At 42.5% G+C, this 20,757-nt stretch overlaps 1 protein-coding gene across 1 annotated transcript in view; it reads right to left on the reverse strand.

Annotated features, from left to right (window-relative positions):
* The window catches only part of AKAP6 (A-kinase anchoring protein 6), a 214,324-nt gene extending 195,046 nt beyond the window's left edge, over nucleotides 1–19,278 (reverse strand). Inside the window, exons 1-2 of the mRNA XM_035109758.2 lie at nucleotides 19,233–19,278; nucleotides 15,452–15,803 (exon numbers count right to left, since the gene is read on the reverse strand). Coding sequence (XP_034965649.2) covers nucleotides 15,452–15,803; nucleotides 19,233–19,255 — 375 coding nt within the window. The 5' untranslated portion in view covers nucleotides 19,256–19,278. The remainder of the gene's footprint in view (nucleotides 1–15,451; nucleotides 15,804–19,232) is intronic.
* Nucleotides 19,279–20,757: the final 1,479 nt, after the last annotated feature.

The raw sequence follows: 20,757 nt of genomic DNA on the forward strand, positions 1-20,757 counted from the left end.
AAGACATTGCCTTAAATCATTATAAAAGGGACAACTCAGTAGAATGTGTTCTGTAGATTCTACCTCACTCAAGGCACAATGGCACATTCTCTGACCGTATGGGACTCCTCCAAATCTCCACCCCCATCGTTCAGCCCAGACACTGAGGTCCAGCGCCGAGGGCCTTCTAGCGGTTCCCTCATTGTGAGAAGTGAGGTTACAGGGAACCAGGGAGAGGGCCTTCTCGGCAGTGCTGCTCTCCCTGTGGAACGCCCTCCCATCAGATGTCAAGGAAATAAACACCTGACTTTTAGAAGACATCTGAAGGCTGTCTTCAGGGAAGTTTTTAATGGTTGATGTTTCATTGTGCTTTAAATATTTTGTTGGGTGTGGGGTTGGTGTATGATAGTAGCGTGGCAAACCCGCTAATCCTTAGGTTTAGCTAGAGTAATACTGGCAAACCAGTACAGTGTTAGGAATAGGAAGGTGAGGTATGGGTCAGTTGTGTTGGGAAAAGCTGGATGGACCTGGAGAGGTTCGGTTTAAACTGGTTTGATCTAGCCTGACAGGGGAAGATCGGAATGGGTCATGCTGAGGTGAGAAGAGCACAATGAATCCTTATGGGGAGTTTGGAAAGTTACTGAGGATCACAAGACTGAGAGGAGGGGGATGTTTGATGAGAGGGACATGTGACAGGTACTTGATGTGTGGGATGTGCAGTCCACCACTTCCTCTATGGTGGAGAAGTTAGGGTGTTGGCAGGAAGTGACCTGTACCTGTACATGTTTATGCATGAGGTTTGTTCTGTGATTGGCTGGAAGTTACATCGTGAGTTAATGTTTACCTGTCAAAGCTGCTGCTAATAAATACAGACCCCCGAGCTTTGCCTGGGGTTGGTCTTTGTGGAACTCAGCCTTGTCTTATGTCTCATTGTTGGATCTAACCATTGCTACATAATGGTGACCCCGACGTGATCCAGCCCTACTCATAAGAAGACTCGAAGCAGTCTAGGTACCACCGGCCACGGCCCTCTTTTCGTGAGTATGGGTTCTCTTGAGTCAGTTCAGGAAGGGAGTGCACACCCGCAGGAACTGAGAGAAATTCTGAGGGATTTCAGTCAGACAGGTGCTAGTTTGGCAGAGCTAGAAGAGTTGGTTGAAGAGATATTGTTTCAGTGCCCGTGGTACTCTCAAGAGGGGTCCCTGGATTTAAAATTATGGGACAGGATAGGGAAGCAGTTGCTTTCCTCCCCACGGGCTCCTGCCAGATTGTTAAGGCTTTGGCGGAAGTGCAGGGACGCAATTGAGTTGGTAGGGGTCTATATAAGTGAAAAGGCAACCCCCCTTCCTGTATCTCATTGCTCAGTGGAGGCTGCTGCTACAGACCTCCCAATCTCAGTTCCAGAGGCTCTGGCTTTACCATTGCCTTTGGAATCCTCTGGTTTACTGGCCACCTCTCCATTGTCCCAGAAAAAGACGGTGGGGGGTGCTGTTCGGCTCGGGTTTAAGAGAGAGCTGGAGTCAGGAACGTTAACTAGAGAAGAACTGGAAGAAGGGCTTGCTTCTTTTCCGGTCACACAGGGCTTGAATGCCCAGGGATATCCTAGCCTATCTGACTCTTTATTGCCTCGTATTCAGGCAAGGGGAGTTCAGATGAGGTTTAGGAAGGAGCAGGAAGAAGGAAAACAGAGAGGAATGTTGATAGGTGAGGGAACAAGGCGAACAGCAGTGGCTGCCTCTCTGTGGAAAGGGCTGGTTGGTGTTGGACTTTTTGCCCTGGTGCTTGTGGCTTTCTCTGCTGCACAGCATTGTGAAGAGGAAAATGACACCTTGCCAATAGATACAGTCCTGCAAACACTGCTGGCCCTTCTGGTTATTTGTTTTTGTATAGTGCGTCTTGCAGGAGAAGTACAGGCAGTCAAGCCTCGAATGGTCTGTTTTAAGTGACAAAAAGATTTCCATTGGGCAGAAACCTAGCTTAAACAGTGCTAGTGCTTTGCATTTTCTGTCTCTGAAGTTTACTCCTTTTCAGCTTTGCGAAGGCTTCACAGAAGCACTGCATTAAGCTTAAAGGGCCTGAGTAAATGTTTTCTTTTGACCCAGGAAGGTGAGAAGCTTTGATCTGCATTCTTTTCCTTGAGGTAGTTTAAATGGTTAACAGATTTTGGCTGTTCAAGTTGCTCAAGGCTTTCCTTAAAAAAAGAGGAACCTTCCTATTGTCATTTGGCAGTTTTTCAGTCTGCTTAAAATAGCCAGTTCAGACTGAAAACTTAAAATATCTGCAACTGATTGTTTCTGAAGAAAGTACCTTTTTCTCCTCACTAATGTAAATGAAGGTTTATGATTTCTCTCCCCATGTCAGCTTTATTGTCTTTTCTTAAGGGTTCAGTGAAAATATTCTGCTTGCTTATTGTCTGTATTACAAATTCTTTTCCCTTCTTTTCAAATGCAGGGTTGTCCTATATCCACTTAGGTATTAACAGGATTAGATTTGGTTAAAGAATGGGGAATGCTGGAAAACTCACTGTTTACATTTGTTTTCAAGAGCTACCCAGTTCATCGCCAGTAGCCCAACTCCAAAGGATTTCACTGTTTGCATTAAAATGAGTCTCCAATTGTAGAATTGGCAATTGATTTTTGCTTTGTGTATTTTATTTCCCATTTACAGGTGTGAGCATGGGAGTCTTACCTCTTCTCTATATAGTCTGGTTAAATCTGATTTCTATTTTTGTGTAAGAAATTTACTTCTGATTACTCTTTATAGAATTTTTCCTTTTCAGACTCGATGACTAGAATTCATTTTCAGAAGGAGTTCCAGTATTTCTTAGATTAATGTTTTTTCCCTCCAAGACTTAATTCTTTCTTTTAGCATTGGAAAAGTGTTTAAATCCTACTTCTTTGTGTGTGAGAGTTGGCTCATTGTTTTCCTTTCACAGATTTGTCCTCTGCACATGCTCAAGCGACTAATAATTAACTGTGATTTTTTTCTCTGAAGGAAGTTCCAGGAACAAGCTTGTTTGATTAATAATATTCCTTACCTACAGGAGTCATTGTCTCTTGATTTAAAGTGTTTATTTCTTTTTGATTGTATGATTCTTCTTTTATCAGCTATAGGGTAAAGTTCAAACACTTAGCTATTATATGTTGTCTTCTTTCTAAGATGAGTGGATTTTTCTTAGCTACAGCAGGTTCTATGTTTTTACATGAACAATCTTAATTCAGTTGTAGTTTGGGACTAAATTTGGTAAATAGTTGGATTTTCTATGTTGGCTGCTACACCATCTTGGCAGTATTCATCTTTTCCTTATTTGCTGAAGTATATAGATGCAGCTTAACCAAACAGTTTGCAGAGTATTTTTTAGTTTATTTCTGTGGGGTATGTGAATGCATAGCAGTCTATTAGCATTTTTTCTTCATTTTAGCATTTTTTTACAAGTCTTATTTGCATACTTTATTTTCTCAACATTTTGGAAGGCATGAGATCTCTTCTTTGATTTCTCTTTTGTGTAATTTCTTGGGATTCTTTCTGCAATAGTGCTTAGGTTTTATCTTTCTCTTAAATGTTAGATTCTTGGATTTTCCTGTGATCTTCTGGGTCTCTTTGTCAGAGAATACAATCCTATATCTATTACTAGCCTTAGATTTAATGTGTTGTGGCTGCAATTCTTGATATCTTATTCTTTATTTCTCATGCTTATTCATATTGCTGTTATTTCCTATGAAGATTTTAGTCTTTTTGTATTTGGCTCTCCTGGATATAGTATGTCAATCTATTTTCTTATTGTTAAGTCCTATTGCTGCTATTTCCTTCTTCAGTTTGCATTTTCTTTCCTCTAACACTTCTTGAAGTTGGCTTTCTTGGCTACACAAGTAGTTTATGGTGTATTTTGCTCTTGTGATCATAATTAAGAGGTGATCCATTCTTTGCCCTCTGTCACCAAAAAGTTTGCTGTGGGATTCTCTCAGATCTCAAATTTTATTAAAGATTAAACAGCATTGTTTAATTTTTCTACAAAGAGTGCATGTGCCATTCCAGCAATGGTTTTCTTATTTCTCTGACCTATATTGGTCCATTCAAAACCATGGATGCTCTCTATTTAAATACATTTTGTATTTTACTGCCTATTTCTTTGGCTCTGTTTTTAAGAAGGTGCCCAACAGGAAGTTTGATATTCTATAGCCAGGAACCTGTAATTGGAGTCTTTTCCGCATTTTAGAATGCTTATATTTTTCATAGCTTCTTTCCACATGATTAATGTGAAGAATTTGTCTTTTCCATATGATTCTATTATTTTTAATTATTAAATCTCAGTTTGCTTGCTGAACGCCAGGACTGAAGGTTTTCTGGTATATTTGCATTATAAGGTTTGTATCCTGTGTGAATCAGAATAGTAGCTTTATCTTCTAACAGGTAGCACTGAGGTTCACTATGATATTAATCCAAATTCTATCTCAACATATTAGCGTAAGATTCTGTGGGAGCTAAAAAGTGCAGGAGCATTATAGGAAGATGTGGCTGGTATCTCAAATGTGAACATATGATCAAATGCCATTGTTACTATTCAAGGTCTCAGAGTCTTTGCCCCTTAGAGTAAGTCTCTTGCCAAACATAAACAAAAAAGGAGGAATATCTATGGGTCTTCGTTATTATTTGGGTCTTCAGTATTATTTATATTAAGTCACATTATAATTACAATTATGATTAAAATTAAATCATTTACTAAATTTAATAAATTAAATCATTTGAATATTTAGAAATATACGGGGGAGGGGTTTTCCAATTGTGCTTTTTCCTCAGGTAAACCAATCCAGATATAGCAAGATGGGTGAAACCATGGATCGATGGCATCAAGGGTTACAGCAGGAGTCGAGCCTGCTACAGGAGTTAGCGAATCTGCGAATACAGGATCCACTGCCGCAGGGGGATCCACAGAGGGATCGGGACCGCGTGCCACTACAGCATCATTGAGTCACCTGGGGCCAAGTGAAAGCCTTATCCATGCAGGTTACTGAAATACTGAGAGTTCATGGCGTTGCGATGACACCTGAGAATCATCTCCTTGCTTCTTTTTCTTGTTTGGCATCCAACTCTGCGAGGCCGCGTGACCATGACTACCATCGGCTACAGTAAAAGGGGACTGAAGGACACTGCTTGCCTGTTTCAGGGACACCTCTCCTCCGTTGAGGAAATGGGTTATTTAGTTAAAGTTTGGAACATACGTTAAAGTTATTGGACCCTCACTTCTTGAGAGACTCAGTAATCTTATGGCGCTGATACAAAGTCTACCTGAAGAGACTGTTGCTTTGTTTTCTATAATGCTTATTTATGTTTTGATACATTGTTCTATTTGTACCCGATGCTAAGTGGTTTGAAAGGTTACAAAGTTTATATATGTTTAAAAGCTTTGACAGCCTGTGCTCGTAAAAGCAGCAACAAAGTTTCTACACAAGCACTCAGTACCGTTACATTGTTTCTCTCCCTGTCAGCCTAGGTTCATTTTTAAACAAAAGAAAGGGGACATGTGGGGTTGGTGTATGATAGTAGCGTGGCAAACCCGCTAATCCTTAGGTTTAGCTAGAGTAATACTGGCAAACCAGTACAGTGTTAGGAATAGGAAGGTGAGGTATGGGTCAGTTGTGTTGGGAAAAGCTGGATGGACCTGGAGAGGTTCGGTTTAAACTGGTTTGATCTAGCCTGACAGGGGAAGATCGGAATGGGTCATGCTGAGGTGAGAAGAGCACAATGAATCCTTATGGGGAGTTTGGAAAGTTACTGAGGATCACAAGACTGAGAGGAGGGGGATGTTTGATGAGAGGGACATGTGACAGGTACTTGATGTGTGGGATGTGCAGTCCACCACTTCCTCTATGGTGGAGAAGTTAGGGTGTTGGCAGGAAGTGACCTGTACCTGTACATGTTTATGCATGAGGTTTGTTCTGTGATTGGCTGGAAGTTACATCGTGAGTTAATGTTTACCTGTCAAAGCTGCTGCTAATAAATACAGACCCCCGAGCTTTGCCTGGGGTTGGTCTTTGTGGAACTCAGCCTTGTCTTATGTCTCATTGTTGGATCTAACCATTGCTACAGTTGGGAGCCGGCCAGAGTGGCTGGGGAAACTCAGTCAGATGGATGGCATATAAATAACACCATCCTATTTGCACCATTGTGGAAACACAAAAAGGCTTGTTCATGTGTTACACTGGGCGCATGTGAGTGGGGGGACGACGACGACACACACCAGCCCCACAGGTTCATCTGATGGGAGCACTTGTGGGTCTGGTCCTACACGCCATTCTCTTTCAGGTTTTGTCTTTGCCCCCATCATCAGTGAAGAGGAATCTAAGCCCTGATCCCTGACAGACAAGATTTATAGGATTAAACCCACTGCTTTGGGTTTTGAACAACAGGAACACTGAAAGGTGTTCTGCAGTTTGGATAGGCATGTCATTATTTTGCTGCATTCTGGCATGCGCCCGACCAGCAAGCTAGAAGAGGTTTAACATGATACGTCCTCTCAGCCTGCGCTTTCTGTTGTGCTTGGCTGTTTTTTTCTGCTCCCATCCACTCCCACTGCAGCAAATTTTCTTCTCAGCCTTCATCCTCCCCACTGTTCCTCCTTCAATAGGTGGCACAGGCCCAACAGGAGGAGGGAGGACCTGCTCTGTGAAGCGGCCCAGTCAGCAGAGATGGCGAGAAAGTCATCGACATCAAAGACACCATACGCTGGTAAAGGTCAAACTCAGAGGAGGAGAGGAGGCAGGCGAGAATTGGCTTGAGGAAGTATCAAGAGTCAAGAAATGTGCAGATCAAAGGCAAGCTTTAAATAGCTGCTTGTGGCAAAGAGTTCTACACTAGCTCACTAGGGCATTGCGGCATTTTCAGCATGGCATCACAAAATGAAAGTGGCACCTTTTAGCCACTGAAAAATAGGAAGAGAAACTAGGGAAGCGCAATTAAAAACTCTGCACACGCAGGTGTTATTTAAACACTAGGGAAGTAAGAAATAAGGAAAAAGCAGGAAGAGATGAATGTGCCATTTCAAAAGCCAAACACCTTCTATTTCAAGGGTATAAATTACTTGTTCCCTGTGATAACCACATAAAGAAGACAGTGGTACAGCTAGAGTTGGACCTTGAGGATGAAAACAAAGACTTCAGATCTTAGAGGGGTCCCATATGATGACGCTGGGAGCAGCAGTAGATGGTGGGGCAGCAGTAAAGACCACAGCATCTTTCTCCTCATGGAGTCAGCTGTGCAACATTACACTTGGCTACAAATGATCATTTTATTATTTATTATTACTTTTAAAATTCATAGTCGGAGCCCAACAACATCTTGAGGTAACCAGGTTGGAGGTGCCTGCTATAAAAGAATGATAAGACTTTGGTTAATCACCCAGGAACACTTTGCTCTTGAAAGTCCATCAGTGAACATGGTTCTTCACAGAGGGAAGGGTGGACTGTGGTCCTCCACATGTTGTTCCAACTCCCAGTAGCCCCACCCAGCAAGGCCAACGGTTAACGGTTGGTGAGTTGTGGTCCAACAACTTATTTTCAGAAGTTCTCCATGCCTGCTTTAGAGTCTCATGGGCAATAGATAATTTTTTTAAAGACCTTTCCATGACCCAAGGAATTTCCCTGTCCACATAATTTAGAAATAGGTGAGAGGAAAAGTGTAAACTGAGTGCATTTAGATTTATTAAAAAGGAAACCAGAACTTTTGAAGAACAGTCCAAAAATAGGACGCAGAAGAAGTGGTTTTTAAAAGAGACATTATTCCCCATACATCTAAGGTGGTGGAAAGAAAGGTGGAAGAAAAAGATTATTCCCAATACAGGTAGCATTAAAAACTTTGTTTCCTGCATTGTACATGTCACCACATTGTACGTAATCACTCAGCCGCAAGTGTTTGCATCCTCAAAAAGGATTATCTGCCCACGAATACTTTCCTTATTTATCTCTGCCTTAATCTTAAAAGCTCAACTGCTGGCTAAGATTTCGAAGCCATTGAGGAAACTAGATTAGCCTATGGGAGGAGAAAGATAAATTATACCATGTGTGTTTGGGTATATATGAGTAAACTGTGACTTTGAACACCCACAAAGATTAACTAGGGCAACATTGACCAGTACTAGGATAAACAGAAAGACATTCATGTAAAAAGACAAAAATGTTAGTTATGCTACCAGGCTGCATAAAGGAATGGAAAACTGGAGAAAGATGGCAAAAATAGCAACTATTAATTTAAGCAAAGTGGGAGGGAGAGTTGGCATGGCTTCATGATTTTCTTAAAAAGTAGCTCCCAGTGACATCATAAATGACATATTTATTGATTTGAGCTTACAGACATATGCTACTAATGAAACATTTCCAAAGTTTAAGGGACAGGCAGATTTAGGGGACAGGCAGTGAGAGGAAGGGTATAGGAAATTCCATTGAGCAGCTGGAAGTCATTGTGTCAATGGAACTACTTGGCTGGATACCTCCCACAGCAATCTATTTATTTCTTAGCACTTCTGACAAGCTTATCAGTGAACCACACACTGTTTAAAATTATATTTAGGAACACACAAAGCTGCCTTAGACAAAGTGCACTCCGAATTCTTCCTTTGCATCTCCAGCTTGAATTCACAGACCAGACCAACTTAGTTTCAACAAGATTAGTATATCAGGTGCCTTCACACTCTCTGATCTGAAACACAATTAATCTACAGCCAAATTTAGTTGCAGCTTATAGTTTCAAGCCACTGCTTTCAGTTTCTGGTACCTGGTGTCATATATATGGGTGTGGAAATATGGGTGTGGTTAGCTCAAAATGGTCTAGTGAACATATTTGGCCCACAGGCTAAAGGTGCTCTACTCTTGCTATTTATCCAAAGCATGTGCTCTGCCAGCAATCACTTGACTTCACCATGGGAATACATCATTTCTGCCACTACTTGCATGCATCGCCTTTGGAGAATGGAGGTCCCACATTTCACACCGTTACAACATTTTCACAGATGCCAATGTTGTTCCACTACTTTCATGCAACCCACATGCAAATTATACGCTTGTTCTCTGGCCCTTCAGACCCTGAGACTGTGTCACTGAGAACCATGGTACTGAATCAGTCACAAAATAGGTGGAAAAGCTGATGGGAAACAAAAACATTTTAGATCACACAAGGCTAACTGCCTGTCTAAACACAAATTCCAAAAGAAACTAGTCAGCCTGATACAGTGAGATTGGCTGCTTACAGATCATACCTTTGAAACATACTCAAAGCACATTTCTCCACCTCAAAGAGTGCTCTGAAAACCTCGGTTTTTGAATGTAATCCATTCTAGAAGACCGTTCGAGTTCGGAAATGTTCAGAAACCAAAAACTCAATAGCTGACAGCTAGGACTCAGGATCTTGCACTCAGCAGAAGCCGCGTGTTTGACTTCCGAGCCATGTTGGAAAACTGAAGCATTTACTTCCGGGTTTATGGCATTCGAAAACCGAAATGTTCGTCAACAGAGACGTTTGAAAACTGAGGTACCACTGTAATGTGCTCCTAATATGCTTTAAAGGTTGTAATGTAAACACGGCCATTGCTTTCCCTCCTCCCCTGCATTTGCTGGGCACTAGACATCCCACAACAGCAGTGTCTGAAAGCACTCTCTGTACAAAAACTGCATCTGTAGCAGCCCAACTTCCTGCGTTCTCATCCACCAGCATCAGTATGGCATAGCTACACATATTTTGAGAGGTGGCTGTAGGCTAGGTGCATTTAAGGTCAGAAGGTGTGAAGGCACATGCCATACCAACATTGCTGAAACTAGGTGGGTCTGGCTAGTGCCTAGATGGCTGTTCTTGAAGACAAGACCCTACTGTGGTTGGAACTACCCTGTTTCTCATATTTTAAGACATACCCATAAAATAAGCCATAGCAGGATTTTTAAGCATTCAAGGAATATAAGCCATACCCCGAAAATAAGACATAGTGATAGGCGCAGCAGCAATGCCGGCCGCGGCAGGAAGAGGAGGAAAAAATAAGACATCCCTTGAAAATAAGCCATAGTGTGTTTTTTTGAGGAAAAAATAAATATAAGACATGTCTTATAATATGAGAAACACGGTAGACAACACATTTCTCATGTGATCATCTTTCCAGTTTAAGACTGGAAAGGAGAGCCATGATCTGAATCAGGACTGCAGCACAAGAGGACAAGGTATTGCCCCTTTCCCCTATGCCGGTTTTCTGCCAAAATTGCCCTGCCCCCTGAAGCAGATAGTTACTCTGCCCTTTTATTTTAAAAAAAGCCACTTCCTGCATTTTCCACTTGGTTAATTCGTGGCTGAGATGAGATGCAGACCAGAGAGTGCCAGGATAATGCTCTTAATCACTAGTTTGCAAACTTCTAGATTAATTCACAAGATGCTGTTGGCCTGAGGAGGAGGAGTTGCTGCAATGGCAATGTCTGAACAAGCGCTTGAAGCTGGCTCCACATTCCAGGGCGATCCCATCCTCATGCATTCAAATCCAGTTACTGCATGTACGGTAGCAATTAAAAGTGCAGTGTCACCCTCACTTGGCAGGACTCAGCTTCACTTTGCTCACTTGATAGCTTTGGACTTGGACTCCCCTGCAGTCTAGGACAGAGCTGCCAGCCAAGCAGATCAGATTTCAGACTTGCCTTCCAGAGGTGATACTGAGGCTTATGCTCTGTGTGCCCGAAACTCTTCAAATTTAACAACTCTGTATCTGGCTTCCTCCCTTGTCAGATACCTGCTTGGCAACTCTGGACAAGCCTCTCTCAATTTGTCTTACTGTAAAATTATGCATCTGGCTTGCTGGATCAAAGCTTCCCATGAAAATTTGCAACCTTGCACAACAGGAACAGTAGAACAGGAGAGTGCTGCATGCAGATCTGCAGGCAGGGTGAAATAGAGTGCTAAAACAAATATGCACATTCAGCACACACTCTGTGGGCTTAGCTGCACAGTCTCCAAAACCGCCTTGCAGGTTGCCTGACACTGTATTTGTGGGGTAGGTGACATTCCCACCATCTGGGTTTTCATCTTAGCCTTTCTGAAACTAAAACCAGATTTTTGCCTAACCAATAATAGTGAAAAAAGGTTTCCAACAACAACAACAACAACAACAACAACAACAAATAATAACAATGAATTATTTATACCCCGCCCATCTGGCTGAGTTTCCCCAGCCACTCTGGGCAGCTCCCAATCGAGCGTTAAAAACAATGCAGCATTAAATATTAAAAACTTTCCTAAACAGGGCTGCCTTCAGATGTCTTTTAAAAATAGGATAACTGCTTATTTCCCTGATGGGAGGGTGTTCCACAGGGCGGGTGCCGCTACCGAGAAGGCCCTCTGCCTGGTTCCCTATAACCTCACTCCTCGCAATGAGGGAACCGCCAGAAGGCCCTTGGCGCTGGATCTCATTGTAAAAATGATTACACTGCACTGTGACATGCAATGTGCATTTCATATATCACAATTTTTTGCTTATTCCATTTTTCCTTGTTTCTTTAATCCTCCTGTGTGCCACTGCCTGTGCTCACCTCATTTCTTTTTCATTGTTGCTACTGTTCATTTCTAGGTGCAACTTTCTTTCCTTTCCAGGTGGATTTACCTGCAAGTCCCTTTGCACTCTATGCAGCTTACCTTTGAACAGGAGTGCCTGAGACATAGTTGCTAGCACACCAAGCCCAAAGCCCCTTCCTCTCTCCCTACTTCTCCAGCTTGCAAAAGCTTTGCTGTTCATTCTTGCTTCAATGTGTGTCACTAGCCTCCATGTTTTCCAGCAGCCCAGACCCCTGCTTGCAAGAGACAAAGTTGCGAAGTGTGCAGGAAGAAACGAACACATTTGCCTGGGAAAAGTCCCTTTGCACTCAGTACAGCTTACTTCTGACCCCCTAGAAGTGGGTCATGTTGTGTTAGTAAGGAATGCGGGCTGGATTTTCCTTTATTCACTGAGGGCAGACTGTTGTGAGGGAATGCCCCCTGAAACACAAAATGTGACATTGCCCCTTCTATGACTAAGTGTCCCAATCTGGCAAAAAAAACATTACCACCAGAAAGCAACCTATGGCAGATCCAATGGTGCCCATTTCTCTATCTGTGGAGCAACATGAAGTTTCGCTGGAGCAACAATCTAATAATGCCTCAAAAATACCTGGAGTGGGGGGGGGGAGAGAGAATTAACAGAGTGCATGTGGTTTCCTTATTTCTGGCAGAAACAGGGAGTGTCATTGGGTTTATGGTCTGATGGTGAAGGGTCCCTGGGCAAGAATTTAAATTAGCAACAGGACACTAGATCTGAGAAACAAATAAGCAGGATGTGAAGTCCTGCTACAATGGAATGTGAGGGACAGTGAACAACCAGTATTGGTATGGGACCGGGGAAAGCTGCAATGAACAAAATGGACTTGGAAAAGGTGAATTTTCAAAAGTGGTGCAGGAAAGCCCTGTGTGTCTCTCCCCACCCACAATTAGATCACTGCTCCAAGGGGCTTCCTAGCTGTTAGGTGAGTACAGAAAGAGCTTGGACTCTATTCAACTGCTCCTTTCCCCACTATCCAATCTGCAAGAAGCCCTGTGAAGATGCGCTGATCATATCCATCACCACTTAAATGTTAGCTTTCCAACAGTGCAATCCTATAAATGCTCACCCATATGTTCAGTGCTTTTTCTTCCCTAAAAAAATGTTTACGGGTACTCTCATTTTGACTCAAGAAAATCACCATTTTATAGTTCAAATTGAGAAAAATAAGTACAGTAAATGGACAAAAGTACAAAGATTCACAAAATGTTTAGGGGTATGCGTACCCCTGCATACCCCCCAGGAAAAAAGCACTGCATATGTTTAATGGGACTTACTTGCTGGTAAGTAAGCATAGGATTGCAAGTTTCATCTCATAACTAGCTAGCTATCCAGCATATACATTCATATATTTATATGCACACATGTGCTTACATGGCTGTGTATGCAAGTAGCTTCTTCCATTCTCTGCCCTCAGGCCCCTAAATTCTATTTAGTACAAAAAGAAAACCCTGTTTGTCATGCAATACAGAATGAATTTTCCTTCAACTAGGACTATACTCCCTTTCCCCCTTTCCTTGTGAATGCCAAAAATCATCCCTTATATGAATGGTTACATTCACAGCATTGCAGTGGGTCTGACTTCACTTTACAGCCAAGAAGTATAGAAAGGCAGGAACTATACAGTTACATTCATTTCTGGGTTCTGCTCAACATCTATAGCACTTTCTATGGTATGTAACAGTTTAACAGAAGCTATTGCAATCCTTTGCAAATGTTGAATAGCAGAGCATCATTACTCAGGTCTCACTATTTCTGCAACCCTTATCTTTGAGGAGAGCAAACCCATTTCTCATGCTCTAATTGTGTAACACAACTGTTTTCTGGATGCAACAACCTCTAAGTATGGTGACAGTTTTGTCGCTATGTTAAAACACTGTGCAAGTTAATTAACCCGTCTAATATGGGCTGTTAATGGCTGTTTGGAATGTTGAAGTAATAGCTCTTTGTATTTTGTCGGAATTTGCTGACACAAAACCATCAGCACCAACATTTCCCCCCCAATTAAAGCTCATCAAAATTATATTGTTGATTTTAATCTAAGGGAGACTGTGTTAACAAGAGAGCTGGGGTAGAGACTTCAGTTTGACTCATTTAAGTTTGAGGATCTCTTCAAATCCAAACAAAGCTTGGATACCAAATGCTTTCAGATGAATACACTAGTTCTAGTCATCTATGAGGACTTCTATATTTACAGGATTTTTCCGTTGCTTTGCCTGATCCAAGTTGCCTACAGTAAAAATGGGCCATTAGTAATTACACATCACTGGTAAGAAGGCAACATGGCACGCAAGGGAGCTCTAAAAACAAGTACTAGAAATTAAATTCCCCTTTTGATTTTCTTTGTAAAGTAATATATAATTGGACAAATTATTGTCAAAGCTCCCTGCAGGGGGATGCTTATCGTCTTTTATTTCTCTAAAGTTCACAGAGGAATTCTCAGGGTATATAAAATACTCCAGCTATTAGGCAGAAATATAATGACTCTTTTACTGTTTTGCTTCTATGAAAACTATATCTTGGGGGAGAAAATGCCACAGTTTAACTTTGTGCTGTGTGAAGAAGTATTTTCTTTTGTCTTTCCTTAATATTTCAACATTCTTCTTCATCGGATGGCCCCTAGTCCTTGTGTTAAGAGGGAGGGAGAGGGCATGTCATAAGCCTTTCTCACATGGTCTTTCAACTGTAAACAATGAACATGTGGAGATGAAGCAGGATCATGCCCATTAAAATCAATGAGCCTGCTCAAGCAGCTGCAGTTTATACACTTCAACTGGAATGAAAATAAACCATAAATCTTCAATGAACTCCAAACATTGTTGCATAATTGAAAAACAGCTGTTGTAACGGGATGCTAGACAACCTCTCACTAGAGAGCCAGTGTGGTGTAGTGGTTAAGAGCGGTAGACTCGTAATCTGGGGAACCGAGTTCGCGTCTCCGCTCCGCTCCTCCACATGCAGCTGCTGGGTGACCTTGGGCTAGTCACACTTCTCTGAAGTCTCTCAGCCCCACCCACCTCACAGGGTGTTTGTTGTGGGGGAGGAAGGGAAAGGAGAATGTTAGCCGCTTTGAGACTCCTTCGGGTAGTGATAAAGCGGGATAGCAAATCCAAACTCCTCCTCCTCTTCTTCTTCTTCACTACATCTTCAAAAAAAAGAGAGGTTGAGAGCTGGGAAATGGGTCTTCTACTTGCACTTGCAACTGGTAATTATTGGTACATTATGCTGACCTTTTATCTTCCTATTTCTCACAGTGCACATTTTAAAACCTTTTGTGTGAAGATGTGGTTTCTTTCATAGGTAAAGTATGATTCATTTTTAAAACAAAGTAAGTTGGATGCTTGAAAAACTGGGAGGTGGACCATATTCTATTTATTTATGTAAACGAACAGAAAATCAAGCATAGCTACTTCGCTTTGGGTCGGAAAGCAGAGCCACATGTAAATTGAGATTTACATATATGACAATGCATCATCATTCCACCACCAATCTCCTAGCTCTGAGCCTTCTTCCCCTGCGGGGTCCCTTGAGGGGGTCTCCAGCTGGTGCCTTCCACCACTCCTTTGCATCCAGCCAATCCATTACATTTCCCTCTTCTAATGCATTTGCTTATGTTACTTTCACTACTACTGTACTTGCATCTATATGCCTGTTTTACCTTGGCAGATGCATTTTTGTACACCTTACGTCCCGCATTGCAAAATTCAGAGAGAGATGTGAATTTTGGAGGATAACCGTGTTTTGGTTCGCATATTGTTTTTCGAAATTTGTGAACTGGGGTAAACTCGCATTTCAATGTGACCTGAATCAAATCCCTCCCCCATGCCTAGCGGTACCCTATCCCCTCACACACAACAGGTAGAGAGAAATACTTCTGCTTACTTTCAGCTGCACCAAATGCACATCCACATGCTTGCTGTCCGAGTCCTGCTGCACCGAGTAAGTCAGATCCCTGACCCTTTCTGATGTCATCCGCAGCCATGTCTCAATCTCAGGCAAGTGGAGAACGATTTTCCAGTCAGCCCCCGTGTGAAGGGGAGGGGGCTTTTCATACTGTTGCCCGGAATCAAGATCTTTCGTGGCGTCTTCTCCGCCATCTTGCTCGGTGGTGGGAGTCATGTTAATGACCATGGGAGATGCATCTGCAGCTACAGAATCCAGTTCCTGAGGCTTGATGGGGGAAAGTGCTACTTCCATGGCTAACGTCGGGAGCTCTAGACCATAATTCTTCCTGCTGTGTATACAAAAGAGAAGAAAGGCAACTGTTTTAAAAGCAAGATCTTGGGTTACAAGTGTTCCGTCCAAATGCACATCAGTTTGGATTGCTAATAATTTTTCCCTGTTATCTGCTTAAGCACAGGAAGGGTTGCACCTTAGCCTCAAAAGCATGAAAAGCAGCCCATGTGCACCCTAAGCTAAAAAATAAACTCAAATTCAACTCTGAGGATAGCTGCAATCTGCATGAACCTTGCAAATTAAGTAGGTTTCATACCTGCCAAGTTCCGGCCTGAGAAATAAGGGACTGGACCGGAAGTAGCAGACCGGAAGTAGCGCTGCCACCATTTTGGAACTGGGCGGAGCATGCTCAGAAGCGACTTTTGATGCTGCTCTGCCCTGTTCCAAAATGGCCACCGCACCAGAAGTCGCGCTGCAGCCATTTTGGAACTGGGCAAAGCAGCATCAAAAGTCGCTTCTGAGCATGCTCCGCCCAGTTCCAAAATGGCCACAGCCAGAATAAATTGGGGAAAAACAAAAAAATCGTTTTTTCGGCTGGGGACAGCTGGAAAAACGGGGGTTTCCCAGGGAATACGGGAGACTTGGCAGCTATGGTAGGTTTCCATAATATATTTTGCTTCTGCTGGTTGTGAGTTGGCGTAAGAATTTATAGGCAGCAGTACTGCCTCTGGCCACTAGAAATTCCCATTAGCACCCCACCCTCCAGTTCCTGATATTACAGTATTCATTGTTTATACATTTTCAAGCACATTTTCATTGCCAAAAGACACATAAACTTGCAAGGGACGTATAGAGTTAATGAAAACTGAGGTTTTATTAAAAACTTGAGCATAAGTTGAGTTACCGACAGCATGCAAGGCTGGCTTTGGAAAATAAAAGTGAAAGAATAAAAAAAAAACCAAGAGTATAATGGGATGGGAAATGGTTGCCAATCTGATAGCAAAAAAGAAAGAAAATTTTAGGAGGGGAAACACCCCCGCTGGTACTGCCATTGCTAATGGTGATCACCAACCCTGCAGAAGCATTGGAGAATTTCTTTTCCCTTTTGAAGAAATTCAATGAAATGGACCCCAATTTCTCTGCCCACAAATACAGTGGGGGGATTTTATGGGGCCATTTGCACACAGCTCCAGTGATAGCTATAGATAAAGGTCATACAGATTACCCTCCCCTCTTCTCCCCATTCGAAGACAGCAGTGCAATATCCAGTTGACACATAAATGTTTGGGACAGAGGGTTGAATAGCCTTGCTGTGATGGGCTATGTTTCTATCTGGTCCTTTAAAAAAAAAATAAGTGTAGTTTTATGCTTCAGCAGTGGAAAGCAGGGGAGGGGGGGCCTTCAAAGCACTAAATAAATTCATGGCAAACAGAAATAGCATGTCAGGGTTCTGCTAGGAGAGACAATAGCCTTGTTTCACCCAATAGCCTTGCTTATCACTTTTATTAAAGGTTAGATGCCCAAGCACCTCTATGCTGCAATGAACACTTTATAGCTATAATAAATACATAAATAGCAATAATCACAAACACTTTTTAAAAAATCTCGCAAAAGCATGGGTGTATATGTTGTATTTCCTGCCAACCTAGCAGTTCGAAAGCACGTCAAAGTGCAAGTAGATAAATAGGTACCACTCCGGCGGGAAGGTAAACGGCGTTTCCGTGTGCTGCTCTGGTTCGCCAGAAGCGGCTTTGTCATGCTGGCCACATGACCTGGAAGCTATACGCCTGCTCCCTCGGCCAATAATGCGAGATGAGCGCGCAACCCCAGAGTCGGTCACGACTGGACCTAATGGTCAGGGGTCCCTTTACCTTTACCTATATGTTGTATTGCTTATCCTCGTGAACATCACTGATATTGCTATCTTTGGCATGCGGGCAACCACATTTTGGCAATGAGTGCCATTTGTGGAGGAAGAAGTTAGGTTTTAAAAAATAGTCTAAGATACACTGCATCATGCTGCAAAAAATCAATACTGCAACAGAAGCTGAAACTCAAGGAAAGGAAACATGCAACAATCAGGTAGCAAACACCTGCACTTTTTATTGTGCCAAAAACTGCTAGTCTAGAAAGGTTTAACATGTTCCTAATGTAGTAATGCAACACCTCCCAACACAAAACACTAGTTATTTTTGTGTGTGTGTGTGTGTGTGTGTGTGTGTGTGTGTGTGTGTACTTTATGGTTGCAATATTAAACACACTTTCTTAGGAGTAACTCTCATTGGATTCTGTGGGACTTACTTCTGTGTAAACGTACATAGGATTGAACTATCAGTCTGCCATACTAAGCACATGCGTCTACTCCAAGAAAGTTTCATTGAACACACCCAGGGCTTCCTTACAAGGAAACATGTTTAGGATTGTGTCGCACATGTGATTTTGACAAATATGCCATAATGTCCCACTGATGGTAACAATAGCAGCCAAATAGATCCCCACTGAGTGTAAGAGTTCTTCCCCAGTTGAGAACAAAGAAACACACCTATCTTAATTATTATTTGAACCCAGTCTTAACTGTGCCATTTCAATGAATTTTATTACGGTTTCTAAACTACTCTCAGCAGCATTACATTCTGAATGCTGGATTCTGATTAGGCCCGCAAAATTCACCATTGCCAATCTGAGCATCGCTCAAAGGCAAACTAATTACTCCCTACTGATCATTATCTAGTACAACCCCAGGAAGCACAACACACAGCATTTGCCCAGTGGCTGTTGTATATAAAACTGACTCCTTGTGAAACTCTCTAAGCTGATCTCTTTCTCTCTCTCTCTCTCTCTCCCCACCCTGCTCTCTCTGTGCACTATGTGTATGTTTAAACAAGGAAAATAACACTTAACCACTAACATACACCTTTAGAGCATGTTTCTGTATAAACACATTAAGGAAACCTCTCCCGGGTTGAAAAGAGAATGTTGGAGGAAGATATTCTGGTGATTCTCATTGGCATGAGTAACTGCTGGTCTGCTTCCTCTCATTGTGCTCTTGAGTCTGCACAGCACTTCTCCAGCACTGCAGATACTACCGCTGTCATACTACCACTGTCATACTGGCAGCTATTAAAATTAAGACAAATCCTTTCTCCTAATACCCATAACAAAGTCACTGTGAATCACTGCCAATTACTACATATTCTCTCTCTCTCTCTCTCTCTCTCTCTCTCTCTCTCTCTCTCTCTCACACACACACGAAGGCTGAAACTCTATCACATTTCCACACTGTCAAATTTCTTACAAACATAATCAAAACATCTCAGGCCAGAGCTTTCCAGCCCTTCCCTCCCCATTCCATAAAAGCTCAACATTGCTTGTGGCATGTAGAACACTGAATAATTGCACCTAATTCACTACATGGTTTCCCAGAAGAACAAAAAGCTGCCCTAATCCAGCTCCCTAGATACAAAAGGAAAGCAGAGATCTCACACACATTCCCAAGAGAAATGGCATCATCAGGCAGTGTCCTCCCCGGGTTGTCATTCTTCCTACTAATCTAGGAACGCCAGGCTCCTCCTCCCCGTCCTTCTCTTCGTCCACTAGCGTCCTGCTTGGCAGAGCAAGGCAACTGTCATGTCATCTCTACACCAACCAATAAACCAGGCAGGCAAGATAGCCGAAACAAAATGAGCTTGATGCACGTGGCAAAGGGGGGGGGGGAGAGGCAGGAGACTTGCTGAGAGCGTTATTGCTCTGATGAAGTCAGAAAAGTAGCTAAAATGCCACCACAGGGTTTAAAAGAAAAGGTTAACAAATCCAGCTAGGAAATTTTTTAGTCTGAGCTAGAGTGTGTTTTGGTCAAGGCTACAGACTGTTCCAGCTGCTATACGCCCTAATAAACTAAGTGACCACTCAACAGGATAATTCAGCCGTTTCTGGTATTCTCCTAATGCACTATTATCTCCTGCAGCTAAATGGATTTAAGGATCTATATTGCTCTGCTGAGAGCCTGCGTTTCCAGAGTCAGAACTCTGCCGACTGATTCACCATTTGTCTGACTCAGTAACAAGGCATTTCCGCGTATCACTTGCAACTGCATGATAAGGCTGCATTGGAAGTGAATTGTATATGACATAAATACATGGCACCTTTAAAAAGTGAACAAAACAGTTAGAGGTGTGATATAAGAAGTGTAAAGGGGGGGAGTAAAGAAAAAGAAAAAGAAAAAGTGGGCATTTCTTAGGGTTGCCATACGTCCCAAATTTCCTGAACATACCTGGAATACTGGCAACCCTACATTTCTCCTTCTACATCTTAGAAGACACATTAAGTTTGACAGTGCATTTTTATACCTGCATTTTGGATCTTCATAATCTATCATATATTTAGTTGTGCATAAGATGGTCACAGTCCAATCCATGAGTCTCTGGTATCAGAAATATCGAATTAAAGGATTACAGCATAGCAACCTGCCACAGCTGTTCCATGCTGGCCTATTCGCCTACCGAGCTGACCTGGAACATTGGCAGTGCCTGAATACCCACACAACATGGGCACACCACAAATACAATGAAAGAAACAGCTGGGCAAATGTCCCTTTAATACAGTGCTCACAAAACCACATCCTGTTCAAAAGTATGGTACAGATGAAAACTGCTTTATCTGTGCCTCTTTCTTCCTCCTGGATTTCTGTGCGGCTAGATGCAAACCCTTTCATGCAGTGTCTGAGATCTGTGCCTCACCCTCAATGCGTAAGCCAATAAGCTTTCGGAGCTTCTCACAGAACTTGGTCCTCCGATTATGCTGACTCAGCAATCCATCAGGGTACCCATCGGTAACAGTAACTGGTTCATGACAGACAAAAACTCATTAAGCATGTCAGGGTATAGAGAGGGGACATGTATCAATCAATGTTGTGTCCCTAGGATAGTGTGTTTCCTAATAAGCTCTTAATTCCCTCCCCCCCACTGACCCATATTGTTAAAGCCAGCCTCCATTCATTATGCAGCCATCTGCCT

Source organism: Zootoca vivipara, chromosome 1, assembly GCF_963506605.1.
Source record: "Zootoca vivipara chromosome 1, rZooViv1.1, whole genome shotgun sequence".
NCBI lineage: Eukaryota > Metazoa > Chordata > Lepidosauria > Squamata > Lacertidae > Zootoca > Zootoca vivipara.